This window comes from Rana temporaria, chromosome 2, assembly GCF_905171775.1.
Source record: "Rana temporaria chromosome 2, aRanTem1.1, whole genome shotgun sequence".
Taxonomy (NCBI): domain Eukaryota; kingdom Metazoa; phylum Chordata; class Amphibia; order Anura; family Ranidae; genus Rana; species Rana temporaria.
The window spans coordinates 243,262,161-243,286,149 of record NC_053490.1 but is presented as its reverse complement, the minus strand read 5'-3'; the positions used below and the strand labels follow the sequence as shown (position 1 = coordinate 243,286,149).

Here is a 23,989-nt window from a genome sequence, read left to right as displayed (position 1 = left end):
CAAAAAATTGTCGCTCTATTTTTGCTTATAGCGCAAAAAATAAAAACCGCAGAGGTGATCAAATACCACCAAAAGAAAGCTCTATTTGTGAAAAAAAAAAAAAAAAAAAAGACGCCAATTTTGTTTGGGAGCCACGCCGCACGACCACGCAATTGTCAGTTAAAGCGACGCAGTGCCGAATCGCAAAAACTGCCCGGGTCCTTTACCTGCATTTTGGTCCGGGTCTTAAGTAGTTAAACAAAATCTACCAAGTTATCTACATATTTTATTCTCACATGCTTTTAACCACTTCCTTACTGGGCACTTAAACCCCTTCCTGACCAGAGGACTTTTTGCGATTCGGCACTGCGTCGCTTTAACTGACAATTGCGCGGTCGTGCGACGTGGCTCGAAAACAAAATTAACGTCCTTTTTTCCCCACAAATAGAGCTTTCTTTTGGTGGTATTTGATCACCTCTGCGGTTTTTATTTTTTGCGCTATAAACAAAAATAGAGCGACAATTTTGAAAAAAAAAAAAATATTTTTACTTTTTGCTATAATAAATAGCTAAATTTTTTTTTTTTACGTTTTTTTTTTATCCTCAGTCTAGGCCGATACGTATTCTACATATTTTTAGTAAAAAAAAAAAAAAAAAAAAAATCGCAATAAGCGACTGGTTTGCGCAAAAGTTATAGCGCCTACAAAATAAGGGACAGAATTATTATTATTATTTTTTTTTTTTTACTAGAAATGGCGGCGATCTGCGATTTTTATTGGGACTGCGACGTTATGGCGGACACATCGGACACTTTTGACACGTTTTTGGCGCCATTCACATTTATACTGCAATCAGTGCTATAAATATGCACTAATTACTGTATAAATTTTTTTTTTACTAGAAATGGCGGCGATCTGCGATTTTTATTGGGACTGCAACGTTATGGCGGACACATCGGACACTTTTGACACATTTTTGGCGCCATTCACATTTATACTGCAATCAGTGCTATAAATATGCACTAATTACTGTATAAATTTTTTTTTTTACTAGAAATGGCGGCGATCTGCGATTTTTATTGGGACTGCGACGTTATGGCGGACACATCGGACACTTTTGACACATTTTTGGCGCCATTCACATTTATACTGCAATCAGTGCTATAAATATGCACTAATTACTGTATAAATGTGACTGGCAGGGAAGGGGTTAACACTAGGGGGTGAGGAAGGGGTTAAATGTGTATCCTAATTAGTGTTCTAACTGTGGGGGAGGGGGGGTGACTGGGGGGGTGACCGATCTGTGTCTCTATGTACAAGAGACACAGACCCGTCTCCTCTCTCCCCTGACAGCACCGCTGTCTGCGAGAGCCGGGAATGAGAGATGATCTCATATGTAAACATATGAGATCATCTCTCATTGGCCGCACAGATCGCCTAGGAAACGGCCGCTCCGATTGGCCGTTCACGGCGATCTGTGACTGGCTGTGTCCAAGGGACACGGCCAGCACAGCAGTTCCCCGCTGCGCGCTCGGGAGCGCGCGCGGGGAATGCGAAAAGGGGCGGCCGTAAAAACACGGCCTCCCAGAGATTCAGAGCCACCCGGCGGCCGTATATAGTCGTACGGCCGTCGGGAAGTGGTTAAGTCAAACAGTGGTAAAGAAAAAGCAAAAAATAGGGGTATGAACCACAATCGGACTTTCAGCAGCACAGTAAACAATAGAGATGTATAAAAATTTTTATATATATATATATATATATATATATATATATATATATATATATATATATATATATATATATATATATATATATATATATTTAATAGAAAAAGAAAGCCACATATATAAAACATAGGATACAAGGTCAATACAAGAATTAAAAATGATACATACGAGTACATAAAAAATGATGAGAACCCAAATGCATCAATGCGTTTCACCTTGAAGGCTGTAGAGCCCTCTTTGTGCTCTCGAGCTCTTGTCATCTTGAACCTGTCCAGTCTAATAGTCACTACTTGGGGGATCTGTATTGTATATCCCTCTTAAGCCATGGATCCCAGCCTATTGATATTTTGAATTATCACTTTGACGTCCTATATTTGGGCTTGTCGGCTGAAAAGGAAGACATTTTTCTTATATCCATTTTCCCCATTTGTGACTTTTGTAGTCATATACACACACCGGCTATTTGGAAATTACAGTTGGTCTCCCCATTTTTGCGCCTTCTTTGCGTGGCTCGTTTTCTCCTCTATTGGATGTCTGGTTTGGCCACATGCTAACCACAAAACAAATTTGTAAAAGTGAGATCCTTCTTGCCTCTACAATTACTGTTTTCCTGAATTTGTGTCCTGAAGAAGCCCTCAAGGTGAAACGCATTGATGCATTCGGGTTCTCATCATTTATATGTACTCATATGTATGATTTTTAATTCTTGTATCCTATGTCATATATGTGGTTTTCTTTTTCTAATGAACATTTATACATTTTTTACACATCTCTATTGTTTACTGTGCCGCTGAAAGTCTGATTAGCCCTATTTTTGTTTTTACCACATTATTTACGGATGTTGGCAATGTGAGTGCTACTCTATTTGAAGTCAATAAGTATTAAACCACTTGCCACAAAATCAAATAGCCTATGGAGATTAAGTACTGTAGTTTGTCGCCATTTCACGTGTGCGCAATTTTAAAACACTGCATGTTATTAGGTACCAATTTACTATGCGTATCTTTCACATTCTACAAAAAATTAGGCAAGCTTTAAGTTTGTCTTTTATATTCATGAAAGTGTATTTTTCCCCAAAAAAATTGAGTTTGAAAGACCGATGCGCAGACAGTGTGATATAAAAGATTTCAAGGACCACCATTTTATTCTCTAGGGTCCAAGTAATTTTCTAGCAAAAAATACTGAATTTAACTTCTAAGCAGTGTCAGAAAAGGGCCTGGTCTTGAAGTGGTTAAAGTCAAACTATGAAATCACATTTGTGATGTAAGTACCCCGGAACATTTTGTAAATATCTGTTGATCCGGATCTCTATCCTTGATTCACTGCTGCATCTGGCAAAAGGAAAGCACTTATTTTCCTCCTCCCTTATTTATCTTTTGGGAGGATACAGAACCTACACCTATTAATGCACACAAATGAAAGCGACTTAGCAGGGCAGATGGTAAATTTTACAGCAGGCAGGTGGCACTCAGTCTGGAGTCATTGCCAGCTGTCATTAGATATAGTATTGTTTTAGTCAGTTTATAGGTTCTGTACATGTAATTACTTAGATATACTGAAGTATGACTCAGATTAATGGATCTTGATAAATCACTGGGTACAGTACTACTTGTTTGGCATGTGTGCACAATATATGATGTATAACACATACAGTATGATTAGTGTGCGAGCGTGTGTAGCCCTGTGATTAATATAAAACAATTAGGCTTGAAATAATGTTAAGTTGTTATGTGGACTTGACAAGCACATATGCGAAAATCATAATTAAAACACTTACATACTGGAACATCTGGGAAACAAATACCCAGGGTTAAGTTGTAATGAAACACTCCCCCCCCCCCCAACTGTTTGTGCATATACAGTAGTAGTTTGATTTAAATGTTTTCTTCTTAATCACAGTTATGCATAAAAAGGGAGTTTATATTGCAGAGCTACCTTTAAAATTAGAGCTGAACCCTAGCTGGATATCAATGCAGCACTTTATAATGTAAATTCGCATCAGTTCCTGCTCTTGAAGAGCCTACAACCTAAAGTCTCTACTTCACATGCTTACACACACACATTCTATGTCCAATTTAGACAGAAGCCAAATAATTTACAAAAGTTATTTACTGGCCAACATGAGAACAGCACGCCACGTGACAACCCCTATATAAAAGCATGTGCAAAACATGATTTAGGAGCAAATGCTGAAGAATCCACCGACTGCAGCCCTGGCCAAAAGTTTTGAGAATGACACATATTAATCGATTTTCGCAAAGTCTGCTGCTTCAGTGTTTTTAAGTCTTTTTTGTCAGATGTTACTATGGTACACTGAAGTATAATTACAAGCATTTCATAGTGTCAACGACTTTTATTGACAATTACATTAAAGTTGCTGTAAACCCACTATCATTTTCAGGCAATCCCCTGTGTTAGATGATGCAATGTCTCCAGTAAATGTGCTTTACCAAAAAAACGCCTCTGTATACCTTATTTCTCAGCGCAGCTCATGTGACTGACGTAACGTTACCTCTCCCGATCTGACAGCTACAACTTGAGGGTCCGAGAATCTCCCACAGACGTCAGTCGGGAAGAAGAGGGGAGGAGAGAGGCGGCCGGTCACAAGTGCGCCGCTAGGAAATAAGGTATACAGAGGCATTTAAATATAGCACATACACTGGGATTTCACAGAAAATTATAGTTAATTCAGCAGCAGGAGTTGAGGGGGCGGGCACGGTCACAAGCTGACAGGTGGAAGGGGGGGACCAAGATGACAGGAAAACTGAGGCCAAACTTGCACCACAAGCACTGTGCTGTTATTCATGCTTTAATGGGACAGGTTCATTTATTTTTTATTATTTTAGGGTAACACACACTAAGTTTATGCAAAGAACCAAGATTTGCCATGTTGGCTCTTTTTCAAGACCTCTGCAATTCGCCCTGGCATGCTGTCAATCAACTTCTGTCCACATCCTGACTGAAGGCTGCTCATTCTTGCATAATCAATGCTTGGAGTTCATCAGAATTTGTGTGGGCGGGGGGGGGGGGGGGTTTCAACCACCTTGAGGACCGACATGTTCTCAATGGGATTAAGGTCTGGGGAGTTTCCTGCCCATGGACCCAAAACTTCAATGTTTTGTTCCCCAGGCCACTTAGTTTTCACTTTTGCCTTATGGCAAGGTGCTCCATCATGCTGGAAAAGACATGTTTTGTCACCAAACTGTTCTTGGATGGTTGGGAGAAGTTGCTCTAAGAGGATGTTTTTGTTGCATTTTTCATGGCTGTGTTCTTAGGCGAGCGAGCCCACTCCCTTTTCTAAGAAGAATCCCCACACAGGAATGGTCTCAGGATGCGTTACTGTTGGCATTAAAAACAGGACTGATGGTAGCGCTCAACTTTTCTTCTCTAGACGAGGTATTTTCCCCCAGACACCCCAAACAATTGGAAAGGGGATTCAGACAAAATGACTTTACCCCAGTCCCAAGCAGTCCAATCCCTGTACCTTTTGCAGAATATCAGTCTGTCCTTGAGGTTTTCCTGGAGAAGTGGCTTCTTTGCTGCCATTCTTGACACCAGGCAATTTTCCAAATGTCTTTGTCTCACTGCATGTAGATGAACTCACACCTGGCTGCTGCCATTCCTGAGCAAGCTTTGCACTGGTGGTACCCTGAACCCGCAGCTGAATCAACTGTAGAAGACGGTCCTGGCTCTTGCTGGACTTTGAGTATCCTGAAGCCTTCTTCACAACAGCAACTGAACTTCTCTCCTTGAATTTCTTACTGATCCAACAAATGGATGATTTAGGTGCAATCTTGGTAGCAGCAATATCCTTGCCTGTGAATACCTTTTTATGCAAAGCAATGATGATGCTGCAAGTGTTTCCTTACAGGTAACCATGGTTAACAGAGGAAGAAAAATTATTTCAAGCACCACCCTTCTTTTAAAGCTTCCAGTCTGAAGGGGCGTGGCTTGCATGCATCGTGATGGATGCCTGAGCTAACAGCTCTGACTGGCATCTGGGGATTTCTCGGCCAATCCATCAAAATATCGCTCTGTGAATCGCCTGAGACGGATATTCTGTGAGGGGAGAACACACTCGATGCAGTCACGCAAGCGGATTAAAGAAACTCGCTTTAGAAAGCTGACTGACATGTCTGATATGTCAGCTGCAGCAGAGGATCAGCTTCAAAATGGCCCCCACGGATCTGAGGTAATGCCATCCTCCTATTATACTGATCTCCCTGATGAGATACAGGACAACTGGGATCCAGACTCTCATGTATTTAACCCGGAGGTGTCTCCCCCTCATAGTCCATCCTCTAAAAGCCCAGCTAAAACGCGGATGAAATATGACCATTCAGAGCAATCCCCTGTAATTCCTGCGACATCATCAAGCCAGGACCAGGTAGGCCTTAAAGTGGCATCATCAATAGCCTGTTATCCTACCTCAGGCCAACCGGTCCTTGATACTACCATGAAGGATATGCTTTTATCCCTTCAATTGTCACTTATGGTGAATATATCTGCTATGCTCAATAACTTTTCTATTGAAATGAAAGGTTTGGGAGAGAGGGTCCTCCATGTAGAAAATAAGATTGAGAAACAATCAAAAACTGTGAACAATTTGGTTAACGCATATAGAGATCAAATGGATGATGCAGATTGGATGCGTGCTAAAATCGCGGATTTGGAAGATCGCTCTAGGAGGGAAAACATTAAACTGAGGGGAGTTCCTGAATCTATTGCTCAGGCAGATCTACAAAAGTATGCGGGAGACATGATAATGGCCTTGTTACCGGACATATCCCCAATAGAAAGAATGATTGACCGTATACACCGCATTCCTAAACCGAAACACCTGGACGCATCCGTCCCACGCGATGTTCTCATGAAAATACATTTTTTCCCTACTAAAGAGAAATTGCTGACCAGAGCTCGATCCCAACCTGAACTCCCTGCTCCTTATAAGGAGGTTCATATGTACGCTGATTTGTCAAAATATACTCTCAATATGAGAAGGCAGCTGAAAACTGTCACAAAAGCTTTAAACAACCATAAGATCCCATATAAGTGGAGACATCCTGCTACATTGCTGATAACATCTAACGGGAAAACCATCATCATATCCAAGCCTCTAGATGGACTTCGCTTGCTGCACTCGTGGGGCATTCTCCCTGAACTATCTGATGAGGAAAGACGGGCTATGGACGGTATACATCTTGGTAAAGGAAGCAACACAGCTCATCACATCCCAGCTGCAAAGTGATACATTGAAGAAGTATTTGTTGATGTTATTTTTCACTGCAACAATGTTCCCTGGATGCCAGTCTTTACATCCTTTGCTGTTTGAACATTACCCTGTTATAGTGTCGGGTTACCAATATCACTCGACATTAGTTGCATTTGACACCTTTGTTCTGGTATTGCTCTATCCAAGTTTGTAGGATATATTTCTGTTTAAGCATATCTTGCCTTGAATATCCTACTTCCTTGGTCCTGTTCTGATTGAGCAACTCACCGATACCTATTTTTAATTATATTTGTGTGCCTTTTTTTTTTTGTGTTTGTTTTGCCCTGTGTTTTTATTTTTATTTTCCCCTTATCATTCTAGTATATAGTGTACTAGGTAGTTTTTTTCTGCACACTACTCCCAAAATTTGAACTTCATCGACACATTCCAGCAGCTTCTACACGCTATTCACAATGTCTATCAATTTTCTTTCACTTAATGTGAAGGGACTGAACCACCCAGCAAAACGTTCTTCGCTTTGGAGAACTGCTATCTCCCACAAATGCGATGTACTTTGCGTGCAGGAAACGCACTTTGCTCAAGGGGCGACCCCCCAATGTAACAATAGATCCTTTCCCTATGTTTTTAAGGCTGACTTTTCTAGAAAACAAAGGGGTGTCTTGATTGCCATCCGTGACACTATTTCTTTTCAGTTAATATCCTGCACTACTGATCCGAATGGAAGGTTTGTTATATTAGTTTGTAAATTAGACAATGTTTTGTATACTATTGCAAACTTGTATGCCCCGAACCACGGTCAATTGAAGTTTCATAGATCCGTGCTTGAGAAGGTTCGAAAAGTACAGGAAGGTCATCTGCTGTTATGTGGGGATTTTAATATTGTTCCAGATGTCACTATGGATGTTTCTTCCGGTCCCAAGAGGATTTCTTCCCCTCTATCCACCTTTTTTAGAGAAAATGATCTTTTTGACATATGGAGGTGTTGTCATGCGGAGGAGAGGGACTATACGTTTCTCTCCTCGCGTCACAACACTTATTCCAGAATTGACATGTTCATTTCTGACAAATGGCTACTACAGAATGTTATTGACTCTCGCATCCACTCTATCACCTGGTCGGACCACGCACCAATCAGTATTAAAATAGCCAATAAGAATTCTAAACAGCACTCGTACCTGTGGTGTGTTAATTATCTACTCCAAAACCCTACTCACAAGGAATTTCTTAAACAAAAATTGACGGAATTTTTCTCCAACAACGTAGGTTCGGTGTCCGACCCGGCGGTACTGTGGAATGCCCACAAATCTTATATGCGAGGTTTCTTCATTCAACTCGGATCGCGAGTTAAGAAATTAAGAACTAAGAAACTCGATGAATTATCCAAAAAGATAGAGGAGGTTGATTTCAGAAATAAATCTACTCCGTCGCCTCACCTTCGGTCCCAACTATTTGAGCTGAGACACGAATTACGGTCCTTACTACTTGAATCCTATGAACTTAATTTGAGGAAACTTAAAGCAACCTCCTACACTGCTAATAATAAGTCAGGGAAGCTAATGGCTAGTCGCATCAGAGGTCTTAGACTTAAAACTAAAATCCCCTACCTTTATCACCCGACTTCTGGTGAAAAGCTCATCAATCCACAATCCATTGCCGATGCCTTTGGCATTTATTATGATAATTTGTATAACCTCAAATTGGATGCTAGCACCCATCAACCAACTAGTGAGGAGATTGGGTCTTTCCTCGATCAAATCACTTTACCTAAATTATCTGCTAAACATCTTGAGCAATTGAATGCCCCTATCACTATAAATGAAATCAGTAAAACCATTGATGGTCTGCCTTCCTCTAAGTCTCCGGGCCCTGATGGGTATACTGGGGAATATTTCAAGTTATTTAAGGATTTAGTTTCCCCTCACTTAACAACACTGTACAACCACTCGATTTCTACCTCCGCTTTTCCAAGAGAAATGTTGTCGGCCATTATAGTTACTCTACCCAAACCTGGTAAAGAACCCAACTCTCCTTCTAATTTTAGGCCAATCTCCTTACTTAACGTTGATTTGAAAATATATGCCAAGTTGATAGCCAGCAGATTGAATCAGGTTCTCCCAGACCTAATCCACACTGACCAAGCGGGTTTTATGAGAGGCCGCCAGGCTTCAGATGCTACTAGGAGAATGGTGAATGTGATTCACAATGTGGGACTGATGGGAACGCCTTCTCTGCTTCTTTCTCTGGATGCAGAGAAGGCGTTCGACAGGGTTAATTGGGACTACTTGAACTTGACTCTTCGGAAATTTGGATTTGCTGGGCCTATCCTTGAAGCAATACTGGCTCTGTATACTACTCCTACAGCCAGAGTCTTTACCTCAGGTCTTTTATCTAAACCTTTTGATATTTCCAACGGAACTCGACAGGGGTGTCCACTTTCTCCCCTAATTTTCAACATGCTGATTGAACCCCTGGCAGAACATGTTATAACCAATTCTAAAATTTCAGGAATTAATATTGGCAATCAAGTACATAAAATAAGCTTGTTTGCGGATGATGTCATCTTAATAACTAATCCATTCTCCTCCTTACCCGAAATCCAAAAGCTTCTATCCTGGTTTGGCGAGGTTTCATTTTACAAGGCTAATGCCTTGAAGTCACTCATCTTAGACATTGGAGTTGATGCTGTTAATAAAAATTTGTTGCAACATCAATTCCCCTATGTTTAGGCGGATTCCACCATCCCATATTTGGGTGTTCATCTCACAAGGACCACCGAAAAATTATATGAACACAACTACCTTGCCCTTAGAAGTAAACTACAAACTGACCTTCAGATTTTGAGCAAATTCGAATTTTCTTGGTGGGGTAGATTATCAGCCTTCAAAATGGTACATCTTCCACAAGTTTTATATTTTTTCAGGACTTTGCCCATTCCTGTTCCTGTTATGTTTTTTAAGTCCATGCAATCTCTCTTATCTAAATTTGTCTGGAATGGGAAGAAATCCAGGTGTACTCATGATAGGTTGATTAAACATAGAATGAGCGGTGGAACTGGATATATTGATTTCCAGGACTATTATCATTCCTCCATCTTGTCCCAACTGAAGGAGTGGTTCTATCATACTCCTACTACTCAATGGGGGCTGATAGAGGCTAGTTACTGTACGTATGGTTCTACCAACCTCTGGTTGTTTGGTTCTCTATTGGGTGTTAAGACCCCAATACACTTACCTCCTACGATGCTTGCATCCATACGAACTTGGCAAAAATTTATAAGCTCCACTGGTCTAGCAGGGCCCGGAGTCGAAGTTAGAATTCCCATCCAAACATTATACTTTGTTACTAACAGGATGCCGATTTCCTTTTGGAACCAGAAAGGTATTAGGTATCTGGACGACTTTTATTCGAATGGATACATCAAGACCTTTTCTTCTATCAAATCGGAATATGACCTCCCTCACACCAACGAGTTTCAATATACTCAATTAATGCATTGTCTATATAAACTTGGCAATATTTCCAAACAAGTTAATGCTTCAGCTTGGACCTATTTTTCTTCGCCAATACGACAAAATAAGGGCATTTCTTTATTTTATCAATTAATGCAACAAAAACGAGTTTTTAATAAATCTGCCTCCCATCTTCTTTGGGAAAAAGATCTTAAATGCTCTTTCACGAATGACCAATGGCGCTTGGCCTGTAAGGCCAATCAATCTGCCACTCGTTGCACCTCCTTGTTGGAGTTATCTATCAAAATCACTTTGCGTTGGTACCTTACTCCGGTAATAGTGTCTAAATTTGACCCCCAAACCCCTGCAGCTTGTTGGAGACGTTGCCCAACTTCAGTCAGAGGAGACATATTCCATATATTATGGAGTTGTCCAAAGCTCACAGTCTATTGGGCAGGAATCTTCAATATAATATCTGACCTGACTCAAACACGAGTGGCTCCTGATCCAGCATTGGCTATTTTATCATTAGGAATAGACAGGTTTTCATTTAATCTTCGTAGAACGATAACCCATCTACTCTTGGCAGCTAGATTGTCGATTACAAGAAAGTGGAAAGATCCCGATCCGCCTTCCCCTGATGACGCTATTGACCTCTTGGATTTACATAATTCCTACGAAAGGATTTTAGCATCATCCTTGGGCTCTCTTCATAAATACTCAATCCAATGGGACCTCTGGAACGTCTGGTTTAAAAACAGGACATAATTCTGTTTACCGTATTTCCTCCGACACGTTGTTTACTATTCAGATAGGAGATAGCTCTCAAACACTATGATTCCCATATGGGGTGTTCGGGAAAGCTAGTTCCTTTATTTTATTTGTTTGCTAATGTATTTCTTTCTTTTTCCTTTGATATTGTGATTTGATCTCTTATTGACTTGATACTATTGAGAAAATATTCTACAGAAAATACTCTACAATTTTTCTTCTGATGATTGGTAGTATTATATTGCTTAGCCAACACATATCTGTATGTTAGATAATGAGTATTACTTTGTCTCCTACTGTTACGATGCATTGTGTACTATATGCTATTGTAATGCATTATTTTGTTTGATTGAAAAATATAAATAAAAAACGATTGAAATAAAAAAAAAAAAAAGCTTCCAGTCTGTTATTCTAACTCAAATCAGCATTACAGAGCTATTTCCGGCCTTGTCCTCGTCAACACTGACACCTGTGTTGACAACAGAATCACTGACATGTCAGCTGGTCCTTTTGTGGCAGGGCTGAAATCAAGTAGTAATGTTTTTTTGGGATTACGTTCGTTTTCATGGCAAAGAGGGGCTTTGCAATTAATTTCAATTCATCTGATCACTCTTCATAACATTCTGGAGTATATGCAAATTGCCATAAAACCTGAGGCAGCAGGCTTTGTCAAAATTAATATTTGTGTCAGTCTCAAAACTTTTGGCCAGGGCTAGAATTGCGTAGCATTGGGGACTTAAAGAAGCAAAAATATGAGTATATGGCTTGGCCCAGTCTTGTATGAAATTGCTGTGTTCCTGCTCTATTAAGTTTAGTACACAGTATCAGTTTTTTCTGTTCAACCCAGCGGGCTGAACAAAAAAAAACAAAAACACACAAGCACTCAGGAGGAGATCCTGTACCAACAATCCAATGTTAGCTATTGTGTTCTGACAGGGGTATGCCACTGCAATAACACACCGGTCAGCTCTCAGCCGACCTTGTTCGGTCATGTCTTTTCGATAGAAGTCAGACCGGCTGTGCCAAGTGTCGGCCGGCTGATACCGCCCAATATTTTGGCCTGTGTATACCGGGTTTTAGAGCTTGAGTTATTTTCTCCTTCTACAGCCTAAAATAAACCAAATAAATTCAGGATTGTGTGAAAGCTTCATAAAAAGGTGTCGCAATATAAAATAGATAGAAAGATATTGAAAGATCTAGAAATACAACATTAAAGTTAAATGAAAAATAAAGTGCAAAAAAATAAAAAAAACACTATAGAAGCTCATCTAAAATCTGTCTTCATTTGTCTTTCAGCTGATATCTGAACAATTGTCATGAGTTACTGTGCATCATTGCACTATAGCTAGCGGTATGTGGATCAATTTTTTTCAACCAGTAGACTGATATGTTTTTTTCTAACGGGTTCCTCCATCCACACAAGCAAGGTGGGTGGAGGCATTCCCCCTGCTGTGGTATTGTATTCCAACAGCAGGGACTGATCCGCTGTCAGAATATACTGAACAATTCATGATTGAAGGAACATTTTCCAACAAGTCAGTTCAACTTTAACTTCTCTGGAACAGAAATGGTCATAAATAGATCGAAATTCGCCTGGTCCCTGTTGAACCGACCAAACTACGATCCATCCAGCTTATCCTCAAAGAACAAAATACATCCAATTCTAACCTCTATTCATGGAAGCTTTACAGACAGGCCCTGGTCTCATTTTTATTCTCTTGCGTTAAAATGGACAGCATTACAAACTATGAATAGAACAGTATTTATCTGGATAATGTCAAAATTAATATTTGCTGAAAAGTACAATTTTTATAGTCACATGAGTGATCACTGACATTTTCAATTCTTTAAATATGTGATTTAACATATTTTATTATGCAAACACCTGTTCGTCAGGCTATGTTGGCAACTTTAAAGAACCAGGTAGCAACTGCTCTTACATTCCTTTTTAGGAGCTGCATTGCTGTAAAAAACGAACATATTTTTCAGACATTATGCTACTGGCAAAAATCTAATATTTATGCAACTGGCACACTTGCATTATTATTGTAGTCACCATACCCCATCTACCTTATTTCTGGGGTATGCATGTGGATCACATGATCAGAGCACATTTATGTTGCAAGGAGACCATAGAAGCACATGTGTCAATATTCTATTAGTTTTGCAGTAGAAAAACTAACATAACACAAGACATTTCCTGTCAATACAGTGTGAAAGAAAGTGGAAGCACACAAATGTGGTAACCTAATAGCAGTTTAAAAAAAAAATTGAATATAGAAAGAATTGGTGCTCTGTAAATACCAAAACATACATCTTTGGAAATATCAAAAACGCACAGGACTTGCATCCTGTATATACTCAGGTTAACTCAGTAATATCAGCCTTGAAACATACATTGAGTACCTCTGATCATACAGTGCCTTGCGAAAGTTTTCGGCCCCCTTGAACTTTGCAACCTTTTGCCACATTTCAGGCTTCAAACATAAAAGATATAAAACTGTAATTTTTTTTGAAGAACCAACAACAAGTGGGACACAATCATGAAGTGGAACGAAATTTATTGGATATTTCAAACTTTAACAAATAAAAAACTGAAAAATTGGGCGTGCAAAATTATTCAGCCCCTTTACTTTCAGTGCAGCAAACTCTCTCCAGAAGTACAGTGAGAATCTCTGAATGATCCAATGTTGACCTAAATGACTAATGATGATAAATAGAATCCACCTGTGTATAATCAAGTCTCTGTATAAATGCACCTGCACCGAGTCTCAGAGGTCTGTTTAAAGCGCAGAGAGCATCATGAAGAACAAGGAACACACCATGCAGGTCCAAGATACTGGTGGAGAAGTTTAAAGCCGGATTGGATACAAAAAGATTGCCCAAGCTTTAAACATCCCAAGGAGCACTGTGCAAGCGATAATATTGAAATGGGAGTATCAGACCACTGCAAATCTGCGAAGACCTGGCCGTCCCTCTAAACTTTCAGCTCATACAAGGAGAAGACTGATCAGAGATGCAGCCAAGAGGCCCATTATCACTCTGGATGAACTGCAGAGATCTACAGCTGAGGTGGGAGACTCTGTCCATAGGACAACAATCAGTCGTATACTGCACAAATCTGGCCTTTATGGAAGAGTGGCAAGAAGAAAGCCATTTCTTAAAGATATCCATAAAAAGTGTTGTTTGAAGTTTGCCACAAGCCACCTGGGAGACACACCAAACATGTGGAAGAAGGTGCTCTGATCAGATGAAACCAAAATCGAACTGTTTGGCAACAATGCAAAATGTTATGTTTGGTGTAAAAGCAACACAGCTCATCACCCTGAACACACCATCCCCACTGTCAAACATGGTGGTGGCAGCATCATGGTTTGGGCCTGCTTTTCTTCAGCAGGGACAGGGAAGATGGTTCAAATTGATGGGAAGATGGATGGAGCCAAATACAGGACCATTCTGGAAGAAAACCTGATGGAGTCTGCAAAAGACCTGAGACTGGGACGGAGATTTGTCTTCCAACAAGACAATGATCCAAAACATAAAGCAAAATCTACAATGGAATGGTTCACAAATAAACATATCCAGGTGTTAGAATGGCCAAGTCAAAGTCCAGACCTGAATCCAATCGAGAATCTGTGGAAAGAACTGAAAACTGCTGTTCACAAACGCTCTCCATTCAACCTTACTGAGCTCAAGCTGTTTTGCAAGGAGGAATGGGCAAAAATGTCAGTCTCTCGATGTGCAAAACTGATAGAGACATACCCCAAGTGACTTACAGCTGTAATCACAGCAAAAGGTGGTGCTACAAAGTATTAAACTTAAGGGGGCTGAATAATTTTGCACGCCCAATTTTTCAGCTTTTTATTTGTTAAAAAAAGTTTGAAATATCCAATAAATTTCATTCCACTTCATGATTGAAAAAAAAATAAAATAAATGTATATCTTTATGTTTGAAGCCTGAAATGTGGCAAAAGGTCACAAAGTTCAAGGGGGCCGAATACTTTCACAAGGCACTGTATAGGATTACATCTAAGTGCCATACAAGAAGATAGAAATGTAGTTAATGCAATGGTATCATTTGTGTTCAGCCAAGAGGTTTTCAAATATATATTGGCCATCCTTTTGCCATGTATATTATTTTAAACAATGGATTAATATATTTATTAAAAAATAAAAATAATATTCATCAATAATAATGTTAATAAGCTGCATCCAACTGTCTATAATTGGGGGGGGGGGGGATCTGGAGATTTCCAGTTAATCTCCAGATAAGCATCTCAGCACCCTTAAAGTATTCTGACAGGCGGTAGACAGGATAGCAGATATTCGGCAAGGCAAAAAATTCATTGGTAAATATAGAACTTTCAGACAAGGGCAGTCACAGATCATGTGAAAAAAAAGTACCAGATTGTAAGTAGCATTTGGGACAAATAGGGGGTAGGTAAATTTGATGTACAATATGCACAATACAGGCATTTTAGCTTAATTAGTTTATACTTGGAAGTGATATGAGAACCCAGGATATCCTGCCAAACATCGTGGATGAGGTTTAAGATGTCATCCCGTCATTGTGTCTAAGTTGTAAAGTTTAGCAAAATGAAGTAATAGGCCAATATCTGATTTTGGTGCACTGACTTAAAGGATAAGTTCACCTTTTGTAACAGGTTACTTGTTACAACCATATTTAGGGTGTAACATGTTACAAACAGGCCAGCATCTGCCTACCCATACAGGATATATGGGCAAGCAGATACACTGGCAGGTGCAATGGTTTACAGGCTCCACAAAAAAACAAACACCATTTCCTTTACCTGCAAAAAAAGTGCAGTATTTTTTTCAAAAAGTGAACTTATCCTTTAAAGCGGGAGTTCACCCATTTCTAAAAAAAATTTTTTTCTTCCCCTAGATTCCTGCTCGTTCGGTCTAGGGGAATCGGCTATTTGTATTAAAACATGAGCCGTACTTACCCGTTTTCGAGCTGCATCTTCTTCCGTCGCTTCCGGGTATGGGTCTTCGGGAGCGGGCGTTCCTTCTTGATTGACATTCTTCCGAGAGGCTTCCGACGGTCGCATCCATCGCGTCACTCGTAGCCGAAAGAAGCCGAACGTCGGTGCGGCTCTATACTGCGCACCGACCTTCGGCTTCTTTCGGGAAATATTTTTTATAGCAAAAAGTTAAAAATATTGCATTTTTTTCAAAATTGTCGCTCTATTTTTGTTTATAGCACAAAAAATAAAAACCGCAGAGGTGATCAAATACCACCAAAAGAAAGCTCTATTTGTGGGAAAAAAAGTACGCCAATTTTGTTTGGGAGCCACATCGCACAATTGTCAGTTAAAGCGATGCAGTGCCGAATCGCAAAAAGGGGCCTGGTGCTTTACCTGCATATTGGTCCGCGGTCTTAAGTGGTTAAATAGGCAATTGATTCAGAGTATTAAAGTGGTTAAGCCACGCTGTTCTCTTTACTCGATCTTCTCTGTTAGTTAATGATAGGTGTCAGTGTGTATGCTTTATACATAAAATGCCGTTCTATATATCTTATTTCAATGCGCCGCTCAACACGCACATGACTGGCCACCTCTCTTCTCTCTCAATCTGACAGCTACAACAGGAGGGGCAGAGAATCACTCACTGACATCAGTCAGGAGGGGAGGAGTAGAGAGGTGGCCAGTAATGGGAGCGCTAAACACTGCTCTGAAATAAGGTATAGAATGCAATTTTATTAATAAAGCACATACACTCGGACACCTATCATTACCAAACAGAGAAGACTGTGTGAAAATTGAAAAGTAATTTAAGCAGCAGGAGGGGAAGGGGTGGGCACTGGCACTAGCTGAGAGGCAGGGAAGGGGAGAGAAGAGGAGAGCTGCAGATGACGGAGGCACGTAAACTGACCACGGTGTCAGGGGTGTTCTTTGGCGAGATTCTCCACTTCCAGTCTTGACATAACAAAGTGAATGGTAGAACCACCCCTCCCCCTTTCCAAATGTTAAGTACCACAAGCACCCACTCTAACAGTAGTCAATGCAAAAAGTAAACTGAATGATCAAATGTATTACTTTGGTCTATTTTGCAGTCAATTTTCCTCGTCATAGCATGCTTTGTAATTTTTTTTTTTTTTTAATTACATTTAGCTTAATTTCTTAAACTTGGTAAACTAATAAGAGATTGTGGTTAACCTCACCATTTCTATCGCTGTTTCAGAGATGGCTAGAACAGCTAGTCATCTAAAATATGTTTGGTACCAACACAAAACATCATGTAATTTGCGAATTACAAACTTTCAGTTCAAGTCTTCTTGAGCTCTACTTAAGGCTGTAAAAAAAAAAAAAAAAAAAAACAACAATTGGGTCTCATGCACACAGGACGTTTAACTCTCCTAAAAGCCATCAGCATTTTTGCAGAAAAAAAATGCCTGGAGCTTGTAAAAAAGTGTCTTAAAGCGTTTGTCAATTCCAAAAAGATAAAGATAAAGATCCCGTTCCTTTAAAGCATGTTATACAGCACAGTGCTTGTGCCGTGAAATTTTCCCCCCTGCATTACCTGAAATACCTGGCTGATCCTGCCAGATTCTACCCTCCCCTCTCCATGCCGACTCGGATCTATCACAGCTGCTGAGCCCTGACACTGTTGTCAGTGTATGTGCCTCCCTCATACGCTGCTATCTGCAGCTCTCCCAGTGTCTCCCTCTGTCGTCCTCCTCCCCCCTCCCTGTCATCTCACTATCGCTCCCACTGCTTCAAAACAAACTGATCTGTATATCATCCCCTCCGTCACATAAAAAGCTGCATCCTAATGCCTGTGCTTTATATATATAAAAAAAAAAAAAAAAGGTAGACATCGTGTTTTTTTTTTTTTTTAACAGTGTCTTCCAGCAATCAGACGACTCCCGGCTCTCCCCTCCCCTCCACTGGCCGACGTCAGCAGGGGAATCTCAGCCCTGCCCACTGGAGATATCACATGGGGAGAGCCAAGAGCCTAAGTCATCTTATCGCTGGAAGACACTTAGAACGCTTTCACACTGAAAGCACTGGGGCCATTTTTAGCAGCACTTCATCGTTTTTGTGATGGGGTGGATATTACCGCGCTTACCACAAGAGTGGGGGGGAAGGGAAAAGGAAGGGGTACAGCTGCTGCACTAAATAGTGTATCAAACCAGGAACAAATGTAGAATAAAGGGGTAGTGCTGCGCTGTGAATAGGGAGTGGGATAACGTGCAGAGGAAGTGTAGCCAATCCTTATATATGGAAAAAAATGGAAAATATAGTCTGGCTACTAATCATGAGTAGCAATAATAAAAAATTATACTGGTATACCATACAAATAAATATCATCAAAATAAACGTGCTACAATGCAGCCAAAGCTAGCTGAAGAAATGTGAAATACAGAGTGACAGTGCTGGTGTCATATAGTGAAATAAATAATAACAAACGTACTGATACACAATAAAGTGTACAGCGTGCGAAGCACACCAGTGACTGTAATAAACTAGGTTAAATGTCCATGCAGCAGATAACTATAAACATAGCAGCAGGCAAAATCCAAAATAAAAGTGCTGGTGTAGATGCCAAAGTGACGTGACAAAAGGGGTTGATTTCTGGTGTTTTCTTCAGAGTAAGTGAGGATGTCCCCTTACCTTACTGCTGTAAGGTAACAGCATAAAAACCCAGGTACACTTTTCTGGTCTTATCCACATAAGGTGTCATCAAAATGGAATTGTTTTGATAAAAACAGGCATATAAAAAACAGGGCGTTCGCCAACGTCACCTCCGGTACCTCTTGGTGGACTCTATGTAATACTCTTACGCGTATTCGTCACTTCTTCAGGAGTAAAAGTGTTTTTATCACAACAATTCCATTTTGATGACACCTTTTGTGGATAAGACCAGAAAAGTGTACCTGGGTTTTTATGCTGTTACCTTACAGCAGTAAGGTAAGGGGACATCCTCACTTACTCAGCACACCGAGTTTGTGAGAGCTCCCCAAATAGATTCCTTATGTTTGTTTCATATTTACATCTATATTGTAGAGGAGAAGAAAACATCCATAAATAGCAATAAAGCGTAAACTACTGTATACAAGTGACACTTTAATTTGCATATTTAGAAAAATTTACATTTAGGAAAATTTACCAGGCAGTTTTTTTACCTTCAGGCATTTTGTATTTGTCATAAAGGTTGCTCTGATTCAAGGCTGAAGCTTCTCAGCATAGAGAGACAAATGTAAAGCATTGAATACATAAAACGGACAATAGCTGTACATTTTGTTTTTTTCTTTAGCGTTGTAACCCTGCTCATCCTCCTGGATTTTACATCATTTTGCATAGTTCTGACTCACGTGCTTGTAACAGCAGGAAAAAAATCTCACTCCCACACTGCAGAACTCTTAAAGCTTACTTTGATAAAATATTGCTATACCACCTACTTGTGCTTATCGTGTTTGGGAGTCATTTCTATAGCATGAAGAGTAGGCCATCTACCTGCATTTTTTCATTTCGGTCAGCTACTTTCATTGTAATGGGCATTTTTGCAACATGAAGTTTTGATTGCAGTGGGCCTGTTTGAAAGATCATACGTTGGCCCCCTTCGTCAAGACAATATGCTATGCTACTGATGAGTACATACACCTAGGTGCTGCATGTATGTGGCCAGAAGTGGCAAACCTAATTGCAAACCATTTGCGTCCAGAAATCGGTCAAATGAGCTGATCACGTGTACCAACTCCTGTGAGCAGCTGCATGCGATCAGTGCTGGCCATTGATTTTTGCCCAGCACCTGTACCCCGCATACCGCAAACCTTCACACTGCGTGGTATAACTTGGTTTTATAAATGCTTTGTATTAATTTGGACTAGTTTGTTGGGACTGGTCAGTAAAAGCCTGGCCTGTGCATCCACTGGATTAGTTAGTATTACATGCCTACTTGATCAGCATGAACCCACTCCTTCAGAAGGTGGGTGCAGTGCTGGCATACAGTATGTAGGTCTAATCCGAGTTGCAGCTGCAAGTGACAGGTGCAGCTGCTGATAGGATGGTGTCACGGTGAGAGTGCTTTCTGAATTAAATCACCAACGTGTGCTGTAAGTGCACAGTGGGCCTCAGTGTGCACTGAACAAATTAGGTCAAGTAAGTAAACTGAAAAAACACTACTGGATGGATCCTTGTGACTTGAACAAGCTAGCCTTTTTACTTACTCCAGTGGTTTAATATCCCAACTTCAGCACACCACTGATCCCATTAGAACGATGCCAATCACTGCTGGATTCTGTATTTGCATAATAGAAAGCCCATAAGAGCAGGACACCTTTGCCACACTTATAGGGCAGAGTGAAAATTACTGCAATCCTATTGCACTTTTCCAACAATAAAATTCAGCAAGAGAATGATTTGGCCATTTACTTTCCCCAATCATTTAAATAAGAAAACTGGTGGACTTTGCCTTTCAGCAATAATACTTAACCACAAGTTATTTATGTAAAAAAAATCAAATAAAATCATTCATAAGAAATGTGCCTCACTGTCATTCCATGAGCATAATGTTGAAGTGATTAGTTTTAATTAATTATCTCTGGATAACAGGCTTCCAAACAACACATTTCACACCTGCATTTAATTGTCATGATACAGTAATAAGACGGATAGAGCTACAATTTTTTTATGCATATCTCTTTATAACATAATATAGGCGACATGAGCAGTTAGGCTGAGTTCAGACATGGAATTATAAAGAAGCCTTTAACATGCATTAAAGCGGAGTTCCAGTCACTTGTTTATTTAAAGTCAGCAGCTCCACTTTTTGTAATGACCAACTTTTAATAAACAGACACTCACATGTCCCATGGTACAGCAGTGTACTCACCACAGTCATGTTCTCCACGTGTCCTCCCTCGGTGGCACCGGCATCTCTACTATTACTATGGGCACCTGACTATGCAGCTTGCGGCTTCACAGGCGGGTGCCCACTGTGCATGCGCGAGCAGTGCTGCGGTCTGCGACTGGTTCCCATAATGTTCTAGGATCTGTCATATGAAGACTTAGGGGAAAGAGAGCTTTTGCGTCGGTTGCCTAGGCAACCGGAATTGGGAGCAGTTACCCGTCAAATTTGGGTACCTGTTCTCCTCCCCCCCCCCCCCCCCTCCCAACAAAGGTGAATAGAGGCGTTTTCAACACTTCAACGCCTGCTGAATTCTACAGGCAACATTATTACTATTGCCTTTTCACAATGTAAGACAGCGCTAACACCTCTGTGTGTACACATTCATATGTTTCCTGTTTTAACAATTGTGGCATTGGTAGTCAAGAAGCAGTAAAAATGCGACGGACACCTCTTTTCAAGGCCTGTGTGAATGTGGTATTGGAACTGTGCTTTATTGTAAGCTTCAAATGTAAAATGTGTACCCAGTAACATTCTGGATGAACTGGCAGACATGATGATGTTTGAGTGATGCGATATCAGATGACATCATGGTGAGTGGGTAGTACAAGAAAGTCTGCTGCATATAAAAGTATTTCAACATGCTAGCACAAAAGTAAAGAACTAAAAAAACAATTACTTACAAAAGATACACATGCAGCTAGGAGTAGAATGCGTACTAACAGGTCTTCAAACTGTTCCACTACTAGTTCCCATAAAGATTTACCTGAAAACATAAAATATGTAGGGTATGAATATGTAAGTTCTACCTCAATGTTTGCCCCCAAAATAGCATTACTTTGCATTTAGTTAGCAAGACTACAAAATAATAAAGCTCAGCAGAGTTTAAATATATAATTTTAAGGGAGTCATGACAAGCTAAACTCCTACATCCACCAAGCTTGCATCTTAATCTGTGTGTTTGGATAAAGAATGGCTTTAAAGGGGTGTAAAGGTATATAGCTTCCTTTACCTTAGTGCAGTCCTCCTTCACTTACCTCATCCTTCAATTTTGCTTTTAAATGTTCTTATTTCTTCTGAGAAATCCTCACTTCCTGTTCTTCTGTCTAACTCCACGCAGTAATGCAAGGCTTTCTCCCTGGTGTGGAGTGTCATGCTCGTCCCCTCCCTTGGACTACAGGAGAGTTAGGACGCTCTCTACGTTGCAGATAGAGAAAGGAGCTGTGTGTTAGTGGGTGTCCTGACTCTCCTGTAGTCCAAGGAAGGGGGCGAGCACGACACTCCACACCAGGGAGAAAGCCTTGCATTACTGTGTGGAGTTACAGACAGAACAGGAAGTGAGGATTTTTTTTAAAAGTGCAAGGTTATACAACCCCAATTCCAAAACATTTGAGATGCCGTGTAAAATCTACATAGAAACATAATACAATGATTTACAAATCTTCTAAAGCCCACATTTTATTCACTATAGAAAACAGATCAAATGTTTAAATGTTACATTTTGTAAGTTTAAAAGAAAAATTGGTAAATTTTAAAATTAATGACAGCAATACATCTCAAAAAAGTTGGAACAGGGCCATGTTTACCACAGTGTAGCATTCCCTCTTTTAAACAAACAGCATGTCTGTAATCGTCTGGGAACGGAGATCAGTTGCTGAAGTTTTGGGAGAGGAAAGTGGTCTCATTCTTACCCGATACAGAATTTCAAAAGCTCAACAGGACTATTGAGCAGTTAGAATTCTACATCAAGCAAGAATGAGACAACTTTCCTCTCCCTAAACTCCAGCAGAAGGAGGGCCTTTGTCATATTTTGTGTTTCAAAATGCACCAAATATTTTCAGCACTGTCGCACTTTGAATGACAATTGCGCGGTCATGCAACACTGCACTCAAATGAAATCTTTATTTCCCACCCCCCACAAATAGATCTTTTGTTTAGTGGTATTAGATCACCTCTGCAGTTCATATTTTTTGCGCTATAAACAAAAGAGGAAGTGCGAAAATTGAGAAAAAAATATATATTTTTTACTTTTTGATTTAATAAATCACAATTTTGAAATAAAAGCAAAAAAAATTAAAAAATGTTGTTTTCCTCAGTTTAGGCCGATATGTATTCCTTACATATTTTTGGTAGAAAAAGAAAAAAAAGGAAAAGAGCGACTGTACCCAAACTAAATTGGTATAATTTTTTTCCCCCACAACTAGAGCCTTCTTTTAGAGGTAATTAACCACATCAATACAGGGCATTTCCATCCCCTTCCTGCCCAGACCAATTTTTAGTTTTCAGCATGGTTGCACTTTGAATGACAATTGCGCGGTCATGCACACCTGTGTCCAAATGAAATCTTTATTTTTTTCCCCCCACAAATAGAGCTTTCGTTTAGTGGTATTTGATCACCTCTGCAGTTCTTATTTTTTGCGCTATAAACAAAAGAGCGACAATTTTGAAGGGGGGGGGGGAACACAATATTTTTTACTTTTTGATTTAATAAATATCACAATTTTGAAATAAAAGCAAAAAAATAAAATTGCAATAAGCGTATATTGATTGGTTTGCGCAAAAGTTATAGCGTCTACAAAATGGGGGATAGATTTGACATTTTTATTTCTAATAATTTTTAGACTAGTAATGCCAGCGATCTGCGATTTTTATTGTGACCGTGACATAGTGACGGAAATATTGGACAATTTTGACACGTTTTTTGGGACCATTCACACTTTTACAGCGATAAGTGCTATAAATCTGTAATGATTACTGTGTAAATGTGACTGGCAGGAAAGGGGTTAACACTAGGGGGCGATCAATGGGTGAAATATGTTCCCTAGGGAGCGATTCCAACTGTAGGGGGCAAGGACTCACAAGGGGAGGAGACCGATCTGTTTTTCTCTGCACATTGGTCTCCTCTCCTCTGACAGGACGTGGATCTGTGTGTTTACACACACAGATACACCATCCTGCT

General features: G+C 40.1%; 1 protein-coding gene across 2 annotated transcripts in view; it reads right to left on the bottom strand.

Moving 5' to 3' along the window:
• ATP2A3 (ATPase sarcoplasmic/endoplasmic reticulum Ca2+ transporting 3) overlaps positions 1-23,989 on the bottom strand; it is a 262,677-nt gene that overhangs the window by 146,195 nt on the left and 92,493 nt on the right. For both annotated transcript variants that reach the window (XM_040336717.1, XM_040336716.1), the window contains exon 3: positions 21,714-21,796. In XM_040336717.1, the coding sequence (XP_040192651.1) occupies positions 21,714-21,796 (83 nt within the window). The remainder of the gene's footprint in view (positions 1-21,713; positions 21,797-23,989) is intronic.